This window comes from Ischnura elegans, chromosome X (assembly GCF_921293095.1).
Source record: "Ischnura elegans chromosome X, ioIscEleg1.1, whole genome shotgun sequence".
In the NCBI taxonomy this organism is placed as follows: domain Eukaryota; kingdom Metazoa; phylum Arthropoda; class Insecta; order Odonata; family Coenagrionidae; genus Ischnura; species Ischnura elegans.
The window spans coordinates 44,376,956-44,396,417 of NC_060259.1; the positions used below are offsets into that span (position 1 = coordinate 44,376,956).

General features: G+C 39.7%; 1 protein-coding gene across 1 annotated transcript in view; it reads right to left on the reverse strand.

Annotated features, from left to right (window-relative positions):
- Positions 1-19,462, reverse strand: part of LOC124171932 (vitellogenin-1-like) — a 54,648-nt gene that overhangs the window by 17,058 nt on the left and 18,128 nt on the right. The window contains exons 8-15 of the mRNA XM_046551368.1: positions 18,268-18,818; positions 14,897-15,065; positions 11,707-12,290; positions 10,210-10,420; positions 5,610-5,862; positions 4,965-5,172; positions 3,748-4,048; positions 1,863-2,061 (exon numbers count right to left, since the gene is read on the reverse strand). Coding sequence (XP_046407324.1) covers positions 1,863-2,061; positions 3,748-4,048; positions 4,965-5,172; positions 5,610-5,862; positions 10,210-10,420; positions 11,707-12,290; positions 14,897-15,065; positions 18,268-18,818 — 2,476 coding nt within the window. The remainder of the gene's footprint in view (positions 1-1,862; positions 2,062-3,747; positions 4,049-4,964; positions 5,173-5,609; positions 5,863-10,209; positions 10,421-11,706; positions 12,291-14,896; positions 15,066-18,267; positions 18,819-19,462) is intronic.

Here is a 19,462-nt window from a genome sequence, read left to right on the forward strand (position 1 = left end):
TCTCTCGTGTATCAAATTCAAAGATTACGTCACCATCAGATAGACGGAGTAAGTCACTTGGTACGTTAATTTTTATAGATCATGAGTAGTGATCAAATTTAAACTCGTAAATGTAACAGACTTCGTTCATGATTCCGTTTAAAATCCTTATTGTGGATATTATAGTCTGCAAATTTGCCATTATTGCTCTTATATCCATAATGAAGTGATGAATTCAATGAATTACGTGGTACGGTCTGAGAAATTGAAGTGAATATCGTGCGATGTAAAAACACAATACGGATTTGAATATTTTTTCCTATTAAAATTATTGTTAAATCTCCATAAATAGTTTGGTTATTGTTTAAAATGTGCGATATCGCAAGCTCTGAGTCGGAGCTTTCTAACGGAGTTATCCTCTGGTGAATGCTATACGCAAATTTAACCTGAGATAATTCACTCACCGTGATATGGACTTGTTTCAGGATTCCATGAATATTTGCCGATAGCTTTGACTAATTAAGCGTCCTATCCCTGTCCGAAAACTGTTTCGTATGGTTTCTTAGTAAATAGGGTCATGACCCGATCAAGTCAAATGTTTCCTCGTTGACATTTCTCTCTCTCTCTATGCACTTATTTTCGTGACAAGGTATTAAAGATATAAAAGATTTAATGGAAATATATTTCTGAGGCGTGCGAAAGAGTTACCTATCACCTCTATATCATCTGATATTCTGCTTTGGGTGCTCTTCAACCGAAATGAATCCGCTGCCAATGCCAGCTCGTTCCCTGATGCGGGAAGTCACTCAAAAATCTCAACACCATCAAATAGGCATCCAGCTTTTGCGGAGTCTTCGAATCCAATAAATTGTGTCCGCGTGATTTACATTCAACTGCACCTATAATGCCTTATTTATATCGAATTTATGCTTCAATGCAATGACCAGATTCCGACGGGGATAGCCTAGAAGGAACCTTTTCTATTGTAAATCTGACTTGGCTATGCTAAAACGACAAGAAAGAAACAATCACTTAGAGTACTGGTCTCCAGTCTTCAGAAGTTTTCGGACCACCAAGTCTTACAAGAAATAACATGTGGTCCACCCTTTCTTCCCGCCTAAGCCCTACTAGTAGAGTATTTCCTCGAAAAAATCACAAAAATCGAAGGTCATTGAATCACTCAGTATTATATACCAATTCAATAATTCTTTCAGACTCCTATCGAATCCCTGATTGTCTGTTCGCTAAGCATTTCCTTACGGCTGCACATATTGCACATAAAGCTAGTATTTAAGCTAATTTCATTCTCCCAAAGCCCGTAGTGCTACTTTTGTTTGTATCCGATGCGTCTTTGCGTCGTTTTCTCATTAGCGTATTTTATGTCACGTCAAACAACTTCTGTGGTTGGATATCCTGCTGGGTAGGCGCACCTTTTGACACGCTTAAATGGTAAATGTAACTCAAAGGATTCTACACCTAATTATTAATCCTCTCGGTGCTAATCTTTTTGCTGGTGTATGAGCTCACACGACGTTATAGGTCTACGCACGTACGGACACACATAATGATCAATGTTGTGGAGCGGGTTATGTATTGATACACGGTACAATTAAGTTGGTTTTTTCAATTGTTTCCTGTTGCATTATACCATCATCATACCTACTTTGTTCCTTTACCTAAAAGTCCTGCCATGTGACCATGAATTCCACCTTCCAATATTCCCATTTCTCTGGGCACTCCTTCGCGGGCAACGCCCGGTGGCTTGCTAGTTTTTTTTATTTAGGAGTTGTTATCAAGGATGTAAAACAGAAGATGCACACGCCGGGTGGTCTGGTAGTCATAGATTATCGAGCAAAATGGAGGGTGTCTTGGTGGAGACTCACCCAATCCTATCTCCAGAGTGACTTCATCGAAGTTCTTCATTTGCAGCTCGACCGTGGAGGCAGCGAGGCTTGGCCAAAGGATCATGTGACCCATTACGAAGAGGGGATTTTGTGGGCTGAAGTTCATTTGGCCCACTGGAGACGTTTCCAGGTCACGGTTGAACTTGAAGGTAAGCGACGACATGGGCGACATCTCTCCCTACAGAAGGAGAAAAGACACATGGCAAGCGTTAACATTTACCCATATCCCAACTAAATATTCCATTCACAAATGCAGCACCAAAGGCAAGTCAAATGAATCTAAGCCGCTAATCTCGAATTGACCAAAATATCATATTTTGCAGAAATTTAGTGAAGTGGTCGCTTAATAATACATAATAGCTATTGGATTCTTTTTGTGCCACTAAACGCAATAAATCCTGAACCCCAATCACAGAGATGATTAGGGCGAGGGAAAATGGTTGCGCTACGCTACGCTGCTTTGGTAACTGTGATTAGCAGTTATTTTCTCGATATTCAGCTGTTGCTGGCAATCGACGTTTTGTCGTTAAGTGTAATCTGGCGTTATTGTGTTATTTGGCTATTTTGTGTGCATTATTGTGTAGGATGTATAATTGCTTCTTTCGGCCTATTGTATTTGAAGTGTGGGTTTTCTTTGTAATAGTTCCACAGTATTTGGAGTACAGTATTGTGTGTTCTGTTTTACGAGTGAGCAAAGGATTTTATGATGTCGTGCAGGCATTGTGTAAGTGTTTTAATGTTTAGGTTTTCGTGAATGTGAGTGTTGCGGACGTAGAATGCTTCTAATTAAAATGTACAATCTGTGACGGCCTGACGGAATGTCTGGAATCTATGAATGGAATATACCGGCATCCTGGTGGTGTTTCCATGATAACAATCGCACAGCTACGAAAAAGGCAAAAACCCTCACCCGATCGTTACCCCTGAACGTATTCGTTTTATTGATAGAAAAAAAACTTTATCTAGATCATTGTCCTTGACCAAATAAAGGTACTACAACGATATACACTATTTAATATTTAAATTGACGAAATTTTCTTACGTTTTCATGCATTCATATGGCGTTGTCTTCAAAGCCGGATACTTTTTCAGAGGAGACACTTAAGGGTGAATTATGATATAAATGCAGCTGCAACTTGCATTTTCGAGAATTCTTGAGCTTTCTTTAAGTCATCTGATCTATTGGATACCTTTTACGAAAAAATTTTATTTGAATACTCTTAACTACCCAAATACAACCCAAACAGTGTTATGAAATTTCTTATGGCTCCAAAAATCAAGGCCAGTAAACGGTGCAAGGGTGCAATTAAGATCAATCTATTTTTACGACCGGTAACCTACTGACATAGCTATAGGCTGTGAAATACGTAAATATTACTTATTAATACCTTCGAGACACTATTGAATGCATGTATTAATGGGCGTATTATATCCATCGTCTTGGGAGGTCGTTTCACTACTATTCATTGGTCTGAGAGCATTAATACTTAACGAATTCTTAACGAAGTAGGGGCTCAGAAGGTTATCCCCCAAAAGACAAAAATAGAGGAAGATTGTGTGTGAAACGTATGAGCTATGCATAACGAATTGATGCAACAAAAACTTCCATTGGGGAAATACATAAATCACTTTCTTATTCCGTATTTTCTGAGAAATCATAGATGCGATCACTTCCTCCTCCCCTTCCTGATCACTTTGGAAGTTGGTCCAAAAAAACAAAAAACCTTATCGGACATTCCGAATTCCCATTCAAAATATGACAAAAAGTGGGTAACTAAACGGGGTGTGCCTTTTGAACGGGTCAACTAACGCATATGCTATTGCATCGTAAAGTGGTTAATCCGCCAGTTTTAGGCTCACTTACACCCGTGGTGTCCTCGAAATGGATTTCCTTGGCATTTCTGTCGATTTCGGCGGCGCTTAGCTTGGAGGCATCCCTCTGCATGGTGAAAGGCCGGTTAATTTCCTTGTACACAGTCTTGGAGCGATCAAAGTTGGTCAGTGGCCACATGGACACTTTGTAGGCGTCGCCGGTTTGGTTGCGCGCTCCAGTGATTCTGGTGGAGGGTGGCGTAAACAGGCGACTACTCTGGTGAGCGGCCACGTGCTCGACGCCGTCAAATGGCGTATACACGCTCAACTCGGCGTCCAACTCCTCGCCATACCTGTTTAAATGAAGGGATAAAACCTAAGTATGGCGGAAATTGATGTATTTGCTTCTACGCTGGCGACCCTCGATGGGGTATCAGAAAACGCGAGACCTATCTTCCCTCGAGAAGGAAAGCCGGTGACTTGTTAAAGCGTGATTTGTGAGTTTGTATTTTTTCGAGGGAAAATTTTGTTTTTGACAACTTTAGGACTCAAGTTGGTGAGTAATTTCCATGCTGCGACAAAAAATTAATTTTTTAGGTTCAATTTTAATTTCTTCGTCTTCCCATTGTAAAATCAGTATTTCTCCGAGACCACGTAGCTCTAACTTTAGCAACCACGTTAAGCGCTCTATTCATGACTACCGCAGTTTTTTCCACTGTGTCGTTACTTTTTTTATTGCTTATTTAAGGGAAAGTTATTATGAATGAATTTTGATGATAGTAACATTATTAGCTTAAGGTGGATGTAAATATGTACTTTAAAATTGTTTTATCTCTCATAAACAAATGCAAATCAACTGAAGAAATACAGACGTAATTAATTGTTTCAGGCGTGACTTTATGGAATCTACTTGACATAATTAAAGGTAATGAAAACCTTGCACTTATTTATTTATTATGTGGTATTACAATGTTTTCTTTGCTTTTAATACAGACGCAACTTGGTGGTGCCTTATTCTTACGTAAAATAAAATAAAAATATTTCGTGCATTACACATAGTGCAATTTAATTTACCGGCCCGAATTTTAACTACTTACTCCGTAGACATTTTCAATTTCAACTAGTACGTAAAACTCGAGTCTGTGTATTAATTTGCATTGTGTGGTACATAAAAAGTGTTTTATTTTATTATACGTAAGGCTGCAAATGAGTTCTTGGATGCAAAGGAGAAAGAAAATTAAAATTTTCAGCAAATACTGCTGAACTTACAGGAAGGACATCTCGGCTGTGATTCTCTTTGCCTGATCTTGGTTTAAAGTTGCTTTCCCTGTGGCACGAAGCATCCAAGGGTTGTAAACCTTGAACGATACGGGGAATCCAGTTTCCGTTGTGGTGGAAAACTCTATCTCAGTGCCATACATGTGCTGCTTGTGGTAGCTTAATCCATTTTTCAGGTCTTCTGGAAGTTGCTTCGCGGCTGTAAATTAAATTTAAAAGGACGATTGGAATTAGCTTAGACGAAATTAATACAGGAACGGAAGATTATTTCATTCGAGGCGAATGTATGGAACAAATATCGGAGTTTAAGCTAGGAATAATAGCAGTTTAATATAATTTCATTTTTCGAGGATTAGTTGTTATTTCAGTGTTAAAACATTTTGAAACGCTTTTTCTCTTAAATTTGGGGTATGAAAATGGATTAGTTACCAGACCTTAGGATAGAAATGAAGACGATATTATTGTGTTAAAATACTTATCGCGGGTTCAATATCGATTATGGCTCCATTTAAGTTTTCAAAATTAATCCATTTTAAGGTAATGCATGTTTTTGATAAGTTAGATATTTTTGTGCACGTAACACTTCATCAATTCGATAGGTATGCATTATTATGATCCGAAGTTTTCATAACCAACCCTTGGTCCACTCGGCAACCTTTCCTTTGGTCAGAACAGTCATGGTTTCAACCAGCTTCTGGAGGCGCCACTGGATGTCGCCTTCCATCTTGGGCACGGCTCTTGGTGCGATCTTCAGGGTCTCGCGCAGCCAATGGGTGGCGTGATTGAGGCCTTGAATGGGGGGCCTCACCTCGGCACGGTCATCAATCGGCGAGAAGAAATGCATCATGCTCCTAATGAAAGCGTCCGGGTTTGACATCCACATGTCAGCCTGCGATAGAAAGTTCACTTCATGAAGAATCTGAGTTTTTCCCGCTGAATGACTTGAATGAATACTTCTCGGGCTACCAATAGGGCTAAGGGTCTGCATGTTGTAGGTCGACGTTTCATTGGGAGAATTTCCCAACATCTTCAGGGCACGAAGCATTGGCCCCACCGGTGATACAAAACTTACCCCAACCAGCCAGTTCACAAACGCATTTAAAAATGGCGCATTTGTAACGTTGACAGTACAATGTGGTGTTTGTGTGAAATAGGAAACTTAAAAACGAAGACATTTTCACAAATTATAAACAATACAGCAATGTATTGAATGAAACATTTATATTATACATTTGAAAATAATTTTCCAATTTTAATTATGTTTTCTTAAACCAACCTTGTTGCATTTAGTATTTTTTTATTTTTTTGAATTTTGACAATGCATAGTAATGCGGTGCTGCGAATATTGATTAACATTTACATTAATGTTGAATTTACATTAATTCTTTTTTATTTAAAAAGAAACATTTCATTTCTAATTATTAGCCTATGATTAGAAGAAGGCGAAGATATACTAAAGACCCATTGAAGATGACATGAATAGCCAGTGTAAATTGTTTACTAAGTGTCTGAAATAAATGTGTTAATAAATGCCACCAGCCTGGACGTTAAAGCAGTTTGAAGAAGTGAAAGTTGATATAGAAGGAAGGATTTTTCAGTGATACTAGTGTACCGGTGTATATACACTCCTCATTTATCTTGATGGTCCCTGATTGATCCGTACTGTTGTTGGCTTTCCCACCTTTTTTATTGTTCGATTCCAATTAAAAAAAGTGGGAAAGCCAGCAACAATACGAACGAAACAGAGACCTCCTAGGTGAAGGAGGTGTAATTATACCGGAATACTACTTACTTCGGCATCATCAGCCCTGAGGATATTGAGAAAGTTTCCCAACGAAACGTCGGCCTACAATATGCAGACCCTAACCCGGTTGTAAACCCGAGAAGAATTCATTCAAGTTCATTTCTTGTTATTGTCTTAGGCGTGGTGTTTCCTCCCCTCCATGGAACAATAACATGATTGTATTTTAGGCGATTAAGCAGATATGGGAATCGTTATTTACGTTAAATTCGGCGAAAGCTAATGGGCGCATTATCGGGGAAGGAACGCTCAGAGCTATCGCTTACCACGGGAACAGACAGCTACCAGCCAGTATCATAGCAGTAGCAGTATCCTCTGACTCCATAAATGGGGAACTTAATGGGTGCTAATAATTTATTTTACGTAACTGCAATTGTATTTAGTAGAATTTGGCTAGGCTTGCTTGCTCACAGTTGCAATGGAGTTCCACAAAGTATCGGCCACTATAGCAAATTATATCGTGTATGTTACGCCTCGAAAAACGGAAAATGGAATGCTGCACTTGAATTTCTCGCGACAATTTCACCAATTACGGATAAAATTCTGGTGAAATACACTTCCATATATGTTGTTTATTTCCACCAGCTGTGGGGGACAAGTACCCATGCCTCCGCTAAAGCATCGATTCGATAGGATTATCGCATACAAATGTTCGTACATTTCGCGGTTTTTAGGTATGATGAGCTAAATTAAACATGCGTTCCATTTGTGATCAAATCATACCATGCGTCTACGCAGTTATTAAAGGGGATGAGATTAGTGGTTATGTGAGGGATGGGATTCAATTCGTACTAATTCAATTTCCTGGAAATCCGCTTTCTCTGTCGTTATCAATGCTGCATTGGTGGTTAAATTTCACCTTTACTGTTTATCTTTGTTCTTATCCAAGTTCTGCCTCTTTCTTGGTCCTTAAAAGAAAAGTGCTGTGACAGGCCGCTTTATTATCTCTCCGTACCCTTTTCGTTCGACAAATGGAACAAGTTCAATTCCTTTCGCTTCTTTGATATCGCATAGTCAGTGCAATTTTGTGTACGAAGTTTTGGCTTTAACCAGCACAAATTTCAGAACAATTAAATTAGCTTCAATGCACTTTTTTTACATCAGCTGAAAAATTTCTGAAGGTGATTTTATAAAAATGTCATTTTTTGTTATTTTTTATTTGTGCTTGGCTACTTAGGTTATTATTCATCGTTTACCACCAGTTTATCTGGAGTCATCAACCTGTTTGTTTGGCATAAAATAATGCTTTTACGCCGAAAAAGAACAGCTGCAATGTTTGTACTATAGAATTCGTAGACGTAGGCGTTGAAATAGACGAAGACGGTGAAATCGGGTTCTTTGGAAACGAATTGTAATAGACTTAGGCCTCTGCTTTGGGCAATTACTCATTAACGTAGACGCAGAAGTATAAATAGAACAATAGAAAGATTAGCGTGCACTTTTTTTTTGAGGTTATCCCGGGGAAAATCAAATCTGAAGGAGGCCTTTCGTTTCACACTTGGTGGAAACTAAACGTATTCATTCCGGTTCGATTACTAGCCTTGCCCTTTCCCACTTCTTCGCTAAGCCCATTGATTCTCTTTAACAGTCCAGCGTGAAAATGAATTCGAGAGTTCACTCCATGGTTCCCGGGTTAGCTGCGTCGAAGTTGATTTCGGATGACGTTTCGTGGGCTATGCTGGCCACATCTTCAGATCAGGTCTGAGTTCCGGAAGATTGAAATGACCCTCTATTTAATTATCACCCTCAGGGTTACCCACCCAGTGACCGCAAAACAGGGCTCTCAAAAATAAATGCTGTGAGCAATTGGCAGTTGTGGAACATGCTTTCACTGATCCCGGTTATCAAATTATAATTGAAAAAGCAAAAGGCCTTGCCAAAGAGAAACATTATTTCCCACGCATCATTCGGGAGGTATTAAGATTGAAAAACTTACAGATTTTCAATATTGATGTTGGGCAGAGGCTTAACGCAACTTGGAAAAGACTAATTTGCATAAGCGCGCCAAATGGAGGTCCTCGACGTTAATAGGTTGCATCACTGGTAGGCCATCCTGAGGATGATACATATTGAGGGCCATTTCCATGTATCGTCACTCTGACCTGATCTGAAGATGTGGACATTATAGGCCACGAAACGTTATCAGAAATCAACTTCGACGCAGCTAACCCGGAAACCATGGAAGAGAACTGCAAACCAGCGCTGCGAAAGCCTCAAGCAGAAAGGGCATAGCTGTATAAGGCGCAGCGCGCACGATGCGACTGTTCTGCAACTACAGTTGCAAACCAGTTGAATGCGCAACTGTCTTATGACCACGAAAATGCATTGGATTTGGGAGAGGCACACGACGCGACTGGTTTTTAACGATCCCAAACCAATCTGAAACCAGTCACATACAATTGTGGGCCCGCGGTTAAATTTGCAGACTTCAATTGCGCGAGACCACGCAATGTCTTGCCAGTGTTTTGACAGCCGTATGGTGTCAATCTCAACATTAGTGATCAAGAACTCAATATGAAGCTAGTTAGAGCAGAGAAGAAGCGTATAGTTCTGTACAACTATTAACTTTATATCGTTTTCGGTATTGATAATAGTTAACAACGTCTTCTTCGTCTGAGTCGGACATAGTAAGCGCACACAGCCAAGCCAAGGCCTTAAAACCAACACGTACCGTGCTAAATAAACACTCCACTGATTCATAACCAGCCCTATTACAGCACACCCGTGTGCAAACAGAAGTTATGTTTTAGTTGGAAACTGGTTGCAGACGCAACTGATTTCCAACTGTAGTCACAAATTTGTCGCTGCGTGTGCGCTGGACCGAAGAGGGTGAAAAGTCCCCTGCCCAGGATTTTTTTCCCACTTAAGGCATCTGATTTGGGATCAAAAAGGACTAACCTCCCCACAGTTCCAGCCCGCTGGAGGTCCATTTGATCGAAAATCCTTTTTTCTCTGTTTTTTAGGTATCTCGGACAAGAAAGCATATTTTGAATGCTGTTTGCGGGATTTCTCCTTGTGCCACTGAAAATTCTTTAAAATAATTGTCGGAGCGCACATTATAAATCTGCTCCATTCAAAAATCTTTCAAATGCCGAAAACCGCATTAAAAATATGCTTTTTTGTCCGAGATATCTAAAGAAAACAGAGAAATTTGGATTTTCGAGCTAGTTGGCCTCTAGCGGATTGGAAGTGTGGGGAGGTTAGTCCTTTTTGATCCCAAATCAGATGCCTTAAATACGGAAAAAATCCCAGAGGGGGGACTTTCCTCCCTCTTATACAGCTATGCCCTGTAGTACCCTGTAGAATACCATACAGTTACTTTGCACTCGAAATTCTGGGAGAGATAAGTCCTGAAGTGTGTACATTTAACAACTACACGAAATCTACATTTGCAGCGTGAAACATATAGCATAAATATATCTTACTGTAACTCACCTCAAATTTGATCTCCGAAAATCCAGCAATGCGATTTGTTTGCCTCATGTACGCGTGGGAGCCTGTTATGCCTCCGAACAAAATTACATGATTTTGCAGCACTTCCTGTAAATCACTGATAGACTTCGAGAGCATAAAGGTGTCCATATAGTGTTTATTTTGGTACCCTGAAGGTCTTGCTAGGGGTAGAACTGCTGCAGCAGCCGCTGACCTGGGAATTCGGAAACAATGAAACATTTTAATATAATTTATGCAAAGCTGTGCCCTTGAATTTAGCAATAACTATCTTTTGGGTATCATAACGTGTAAGGTCCTCGACCATAGTTTCAATGGATGAAAAATTCATCGTTTCTTCGGCGGGGATGAATACTTTGACTTGATTTCACACTTAAAGTCATAAGGTTCACACATGCGCTAAAAATAGTTCATTATGCCGGGGAACTGTGAGTAAAATTTGAGCCTTCATCCCAAAAATAAGGTTTTAATAACAGATTCATATTGAAACTGATCTAAATCTAAATGAAGATAAGAATATAAATCAAGAAGCCAAATGAATTTTAGCGAACTATCATTAGGAGATGGACCACCAAAGTATGATAAATTTAACAGATGTAAGTTAGCCGTGATTTAAAATGGCAATACCGGTGCAAATAACTCATTTTGGTGATCATAGCTTCATACAAATGCATGATAAATGCTGCCCCTTGGTTAAAGATGAAAAAGAAGCACTATGATTTATATGCTCAAATCCATGGCTTTAACCGATTTGATGTGAACAGCGGAAATAGCAAAAATATGATCATCCAGGAAAATGGATGAACTTGAACAGTGAATCAGAATCAACTATAGCCAAACTGCCGTATCCTTTCTTACTAAAAGTTTATTATCATAACTATTAATACTATTTAAATGTATCGTCCTCTAATATTTAATGTTATCTACCATAAGACTAATCCAGTATTCTAACTGTCTAAATACACAGTACTGCATTATTCGGCCGTTGATATTTCGTTTCACTAACGCCAACATTTGACAGCCATTTCGAGATTTTTTTATTTTAAAATTATCTGTCAACGGTCATTAGCTCATTGAATATTTCCTTCCTTTTTATGAACTGAACATGATAATTTCATATCAAATTTTTCACTTCATTTTCTCTACTAGAGTATATTCAGGCTTAATTAATTTAATGGCTTGCTGTACCATAATTAAGTTTCTGATGCTATTTTCTCTCCATAATATCAAAAACGATTTGAAAAAAAGGTGAAAAACTGTAAATACAGAATAGCTCTGAAATTATTATATAGATAGATAAAAATGTCCCTTTAGTAGAAAAAATGGAATCCGCTGTCTAAAAATAATCGATTTTACGATGACTCTTGCTAGATCAGCAAAAAATATTGGCTCGTCGCAGGTAAAAGACTCAGGATCCTCGACGAATAAACCATGTTTCTCTCAAGCATAGCAGTATTTGCCAAAAGGGAATGAAATACTAACTGTTCGGCCATCATTCCGTTGGTGGAATCAGCAAATGCTTTGAGGGACGTCCAGATGAACTTCCTTATGCTAGAACTTTTCTCGAACCAAGTTCCCACCGCGATCCGATGCCAAACCGGCATGGTCGGCTTGGAGAAGAACAGCATGGACACTGCCGTCAGGCGGACCAGCTCGGGCATCTGCTTGTCGCCGTACAAGGAGAGGAGCACGGGGGCCGTGGCACGGGGTTCGCTCAACACGAGGTGCTTCATGGCCGTGATGGCCCGGGCGCGGAGGTACGGTGTGGACGATGAGTCTCTGGCGGCTGCGGTAAGGGTCGGCAGAGCCAGGAGGGAGCCAGTGTTGCCCAGGGCCATGAGCACGGCTGGTTTCAAGGCTGGGTCAGCCCTCAGCTGGCTTGCCAAGTACGGAATGTATCGAGAGGCGGAGTCGGCTGGGCACGGGTCACCGTACACGTTTGTAGGGTAGCGCATCTTGCGCTCGGCTTGGTTGACGCAAGCCACGCGCAGGACGTTGGAGAAAGCAAGGAGAGAAGCCGTACGCAGATCGTAGTCGTCTTTCGTGGCAGCGTTTCGTATCAGCTCCTGTGAATAATTAGAGAATGGCGAGAACACTTAGTGGCAAAGAATACAATGAATAGAGACGCGGGTTTCAGCCTGATCCAAAACATGGAATCCCACTATCCAAAGAATGAGTAAGTTAAGAGGAAGAAGGGGACCGAAAACGGACCAATCAGAGAAGACTCGACTGCCCCAACTGTGTATATAAACCCGGCACTAACCAGGTCCATCATTCACCCTAATGACGATGGTAGAGAAGGCTATCGAAACTTTGGTGGCATAATCCATCCTGACCCGGCAGATTTCCCGAGATGAGTTCATCAGTAAGATTCGCCGGGAAAGCACCAAATCCTTCATACTTATTGGCATTCATTCCCCCTGCAGAGGAGGCCTAAGTTCGTCCCGCAGATCCTTAATTTATTATATTATACAAGTTACAGGTTGGCTATTTGCCAGGTGGTAACAGTTAATATGTAATGAAAATGGAATTGATGAAAATTCATCACCAAAATAAAACTGGATCAGTATAATCGAAATTTTAAAATAAGCAACGAAATTAGTTTTCCGAGATCAATTTTTGCACCTCCTCTTAAAAATCTTTATGATGCTAGGATAGAGCTGAAACAGTTCTGCCAGGATTCCAATCATTAATCGTCCTGTTGAGATATGATAACTTGTTTCACATTGGTCCTTTGTTGCCGGCATTTCATCTTGTATTGGTGATATTTCGTGCCTATATAGTTGGGGTTTTCAATCTTATATCAATGCTCGCACGCTTTTTTCATCAGTTTTCAAAAATTTCCTCTGCAAGGCAATCGGCGCAGAGCGATCTATTTTTTCTCAATATTTGCAGTATAGGATTTTCATTCCTTAGAATTAAGATTGATAAGTTATGGATTTGATAGATCATATCATCACGAATATATAATTTAGATTATCAGCTCTAATTACAGCTCCTTTCCCCTTCCATTACAGTCAGCGCAGCTAGTGGTGACTATTTAGTAGGTTTGGGGTTACGGGTGCGTCGACAGCTAAGGTCATTATCATCACGCGCATTCTAATTGCATCATAATAATATATTATATTCCCAATTTAATGTATTATATAATTATTTGGGATTTTATGCATCCCAAAGATGTGTCTTCTTTCTGCCCATTTTAATGCATGGTACGTGAACATTAATCTAGTATACTAGAAGAGAGTCCTCAAATCTCTTAAGTTTGCTGACTGGGTGAGACGAAGGTCGAAAATAAATTGTACAATACGCCTCAGACAATTAATAATTATGGCTTATCAAGCATTATTATCATAAATAAAATATTCCACAGCTTATACTCAGTTCTTGACCGGTTTCGGAACATTGGTATCACCATTGAGGGACTCACAAATTCCGAGTATGGGCGTTGTCCCTATTAGTGCACTGGAAGAGGTAATTATGCTCTGATTGCTAGCGCAATATACAGAGTCACTCTCGAAATTTATTAAACAATTCATTACAATCGGTTTGGAACACAATAATAGCTATCGAATATTTTTATAGCGAAGAATTTTTGTTTTAATATCAAATCGGAGAAAATAAAAGAAAAATGGAAAAAAAGAGAGTTCTTCTAAAAACCTTCTCTAAGGAGAAGACGCGACAACCTAGTTGGCCACATTATGAGGCATGATAGCCTGATGAAAACAATCGTAGAGCATATTACAGTATTGATGTCAACCAAGTTAGCAGCCATGAATGACACAGAATGTTTTTATGTTCATCTATAGATTAAAAAGTATCTAAATCCTTACGACAAGCTGTGATTTTGGCATTTCCAAGCATCTTCGAATCTCACTTTTTGAATGATGCGCATCACATTTAGCAATACCTCCAATTATTTTCAAAATTGAATGCTTTGAAAAATTGGAAAGTAGATTTCAAGCCATGGTCGCATTTCATCTAATTGTTGATACTTATTCGCATAAATAATCTTGCAGGGCTATCAATAAAAAAGGTCATTATAAAATTTAGAAGAATGGGCTCGTTCACTAAGACCGCAATTCCTTAAAAACCGCAATTCATTTCAAGGATTAGGAAAGGAAAGGAAAAGGAAAATGAGTTACCACAGTCAAAATATCTTCCCCAGTTCACCATTCTAACTTAAGTTTAAAATAAAAAACGCCAATGCTTCCGCCCACTTTTTTCATGAGTTGGTCCCGTCATTATAGTTCAGATTCTGTAACTCGTTCAAAACGAGCTGATTATTGAGAGAGGAATCGCAGGCAAGAGTATAAACAGCAACGAAACACAAGGGGTCGATGAGCGAGGATAAGGAGCAGGGGAGAAGCGGTGACACTCGGCAAAGGCTCGTGACGTCATCCACTTATCTGCGAAAGGGTTAGGCGATCAATGTTTCACCGAAAATAGCTCATGAAGTAGGCGTCTGATCGTGCAACGGATAAATACTGGTCTCTTTATCTTTCAAACTCTCTAAGAATCGACAAGAAGAAAAATTTGGCGAACAAGCCCGTTAGGCTATTAAAAACATATAAAAACTTGAAATTCTTAAGGTTCTTGGGTTATTAACCAGGATGAAAGGGCATGAGTGTTAAGCATATATACTTATCTCGTCATGGCTAGGAATGCTACTCACATGGAATCGATCGACAGTTCTCTTGCTGGGGGCTGTCAGGTGAAGAGGCACATAGCTTATCATGTTAGCTGCTTCGTCACCTTTGACCTTTCGCTCTTCAATCCAAGAGGCAATCATTTCAAAGGCTGGGTCTGTGCCGCACATAACCATGATGTCACGAATCACCTTCCTGGAATGCATAAAATCAGAAACGTGACGGAAGGGTAAGTGCTTTATAAAGAAAACAAAGATGCTGGTAATATATATTTTGGATTAGGCCAATTATGTGCCATTGAAGAGAGAACATTCCATGATAATTTGCCCTCTGAATTTTCTTAGTTTTTTCTATGCGAATTGCTCCAGTAATCTTTATTCAAATTGAAATATTTTCCGAGTTGATTCACATACAAAGGCCATTCAAGAGAAATTATTATTCCCCATTGAGGAATAATAGATTCCTTGTGAGCTTTTGATAAGACTATAGGTTTCAGCCACGCACGAGTTGTTTGTCCGTTGTTAAAACGTTGCTTTAATTGAATGATTTTTTTTCATTTTCATCAGTTCAGCCTGGTGCCATGATGAATTTATGTGGTGAAAAGAGAATCATTTCCTTTATTATCTTTTAACCTAAAAAACTGACTCACCAACCAATTCACTCAGTTTGACATAAATTACTGGGTATTGCTAATGCAGTTGTAGAGATTGAACTTTCAGGGGAGGTTTTTATTTAAATGTTGAGTCCGACAAAAATTTCAAATCCTGACATTTTTTATATTTAGCTAGAGAACATATATGATTTCATTGCTATTAGAAATCATTGGGAGAAATGGAGGATATCCCTGCAGGGTAATTTTATTTTACTAATAAAATATAAACTATTTGATACTTTAATTTGTAGACAAAATTGAATGCAAAGTATGAATGTATTTAATTTATGCAAGGCGTTTTGGAAATCCATCGACTAGCTTAGAATTTAAAATTTATCGGGCATTGACTCTTTTTACTGCGAAGCTATTTTTCATTTTTCTTAAATAGCTTCGCTATCTAATACATGTAGATTTAGGAGAAATTAGATTCCACGCCAAGTATTCACTAGAAATGAATTAATCAATTGTTTCCGTACTCGTTCAATCAATATTGAAACCAGAAATGACTGAGGTTATTCTTTCATAATTCATAACTACCGTCATCACCGTGTAAAAGACAATCACCAATTAATCAGTTGATTAAACGAGAGTATAATTGCTAAGTATATACTAATTTATGAACAATGGTTTACACATAGAATCTTAAAAGTGGATTCCCCAGTAATGGCATGGAATACTTCCGTTTTCGCTTACCTCTCGCGCAGTGTCGCCATTGTTGATATCATGTTACGGTTCCAGTTTATTTCACTACGACATGCCAATGAAAACTGGAAAAAATTCGAAACCTACCGTAAACCACAAAAATGCAGCGCGGGATTGAGCCTTTTGTACGAGCTCCATAGCTATCTCAAATCCGACGAATATCTGTACAAAATTCTCCAATGGTTGGTCATAAACGTTTACAAGAATAATGAGCATTTTAATCCTCAAATGCATGATGGTGAAAGGAAGCAAAATATCACAATCCCAGCGTCTTATAGAATTAGTTTTTTAGCTGCATTGCATTAACATAATTCAAGTGTAATCTGTATTCATCCTCCTAGTGCCTCATTTCTATAGGCATTCTTTTATCAACATCTTCTACTACTTCATTCTACGCGTTCCTTACAATCCCTCGTTCCAATTGGCAAATAAAAAAGCAAAAACTCAAAACTCCATCCCGCGTCTTCGGCTCCTCATAAGATTCTTAAAAGCTTTTACCGTCAATGGCTTTCATCTTCCTCTCTGCTAGTCTTATGTTCTCAGAATGTCTTCGAATGTTATTGGGGTAGCTGGTGGCATACCTCTATCTCTGGCAAAAGCCACCATATCGCATTGCCTACTCTTTTATTTCTTTTTTCCTTTAATCCAGCACAGCAGTTAATTGCCTCTGAGACGCAATCGGATTCATCATTGACGCCTGTAAAGCCTTCAGAGTTCAAAAGTCTGCCATTAAACTAATACCAATCACGGCGTCTTCTAATCAATACCTCTTGGTAATACCTCGCAATCTTATATCCTCTCCTCTCGACGTAATTCTAACTTTGTCCACCATCGTTTCTTAATCCGTTATGGTGATATCATTTTCTGATATTATCTTCTAATATCGACTTTAATTCTGTCTAAAATGTAATTAGTTTTTCTTTTTTTCTCGGCACCTAAACCTCATTTACTTCTGAAGTTTTTTGACCTTCTAACGCTCCGCACTGCATCTCCCATAATATCTTCGTGCTACATTTTCCACGAAATACCACTTACTTCTCTCAAATCGAGACCATAGCTCTTGCCTACCATGAAGCTATTTTTCTTATTAGTTGATTTTATTCCTCCAGTATTTTTATCAAAGCTTGTATACTTCGAAATCATTTCTCGTTAAAATTTCGGGAGTGAAATAAATCATTTTATTATCATGTCACTTACATTTTGTTGAATTTATGTGTTATGTGTCTTAAAACCAGTATTATTACTAGTTTTTACTACTAAGTTTCGTGACAAGGCCAGTAGATTGTTTCCGATTCCCAGCGATTCACTCCCAATGGGCGCAAATATACCTATTGCGATAATTTTTCCGGCTTTTTTTTTTAGCAAATGGTGTTTAGAGGTTTGGATTATATGATTTTCAATAGAAAATAGTTCGTTCGATAGCGATCGTTCCCCATGATTCTCTGTTACTCTCGGTTTCATTCTAGGAATCATTTTAATGTAACCACAACTAATATCGACCTTTCAGCACGATTTACTGCAGGGAATCAAAGATAATACGTCTTATAGTCTCTGTGAATTTAGAATTTCGCTATAATACTTCTCGGTTACCTTCAAATATTTTCATCCAATATTTGGGCAAATCGTTTGATAGGAATTTTTTGGTAACCTTGCCAGGCTGGATTCGGACGTATCCATGATAAAAGCTGAAAATGGCAATTACCACAACTAAATTCAAAACTCAACTACTGACCATGGTTTCAACATATTATGTCATTTTCATGGTGATACAACAAGCACTCTCTCAGAATTTATACCCAGAGAAAAGTTAGGAGATAGGGGTACATAGACATGGCGTGAGGGAAGTGGGGGGAACAGTTTGGGTGAACAAATGAATGAAGCCCGATAACAGGAAACAGGCAACAATTGGGGCGTGACTGAAAGTCAAGGTTTTGTCCAAGGTTAACATTTGCAGGTTTTATCATGGATGTATCTAACTTCCTTCAAGTCAAGCCTGAAAGGATTTTATACGTGGATTCGGATTGCTGGTATATAGGGGCATACCTTTCGGGGATCATCATCCAATTGTGGCGCATATTAGGGTCCATAAGAGCTCCCACGGCGGCCTTGAGTTCGCCCAGGTTCATGTTGCGGCACACCTTGGTCGCCAGTTGTAGTTTCCTCAGCGTTGCCTTGTCCACGGTCAGTTCATGGCTTTCCAGGTCGTTGGCGATGTCGGCGACGAGGTCCCTCAGGTGTTGGCTGAGACAGGGCTTTTCACCGAACTTGCCCAGGGCCAGGGAGAGGGCGTCGAAGGGCAGAGGTTGGGGGTGGGAGCCGTCGGAGGACGGGTTCTCCCAGAGTCCCTTGGAAGGGTCCCAGTCTTCCTCGGAGCTCCCCTGGCTGCTCTCCTCGGACGAGGCCTTGGCCACCTCCTCCGACTTGCTCTTCTTCGATTGCGAATTCTTCTTCTTCGATCGGCTCTTCCTCTTGAAACGCTGCTTGTCTCTCTCCTCGTCCGAGAACTGCGCGGGCGTCTCGTCGAACGGCAGTGTCCTGTCCCTCTCCTGCTGAGGGCTCTTGGTTGCCTTGGAGCTCACGATGCAGTTACGGGTCTGCGGAAGAAAAGCAAAGTAGAGTTCTCGCGTGCAGGGGCGCAGCTAGGAATTAAGGCTAGGGGGGGGGGGTTTAGGCGCAACTAATACTTACGGGTGTGGGGGTATTCCATAACTACCAGAGTAAGCAGGAGTTGCGGGGGCCCTCCTCCAGAAAAGTTTGAAGAGTAATGGTTCAAAATGGCGAGTTTTACGGCTTTCTGAGGGACATGTGATAATTCCTATCTTTATTCTTTAAGTAATACTGATCCAGACAAGTAAAATGGATTAAACTTTAAAATTTCTCTGAGCTCTGGGGGGGGGGGTTTATCCCCAAAACCCCCCCTCGCTGCGCCACTGCTCGCGTAGATTTAATGCATGATTGTGAAAATCCGTGGGTCTTTTTAAATTGAGTCTTCTTTTCAATAGAGCTAGTATTCGTGTACTAAGAGGTTTTGTTAATAATATATGCCGAAATTGCTGGCCTCGGTAACGGCGGGGTAAAGTGCTTCCATACCAAACCGAAGGTTGCAGGCTCTAGACCCGCCCATGTAAGTTACCCTTATCCAGGGTTTGCATGGTTTTTTATGTATTATTGTTGAATGCTATAAAAAAAACCCGATCTAAGGGCCAAATAGTGCTGTTTTCGGTTGTGTGGAAATAAA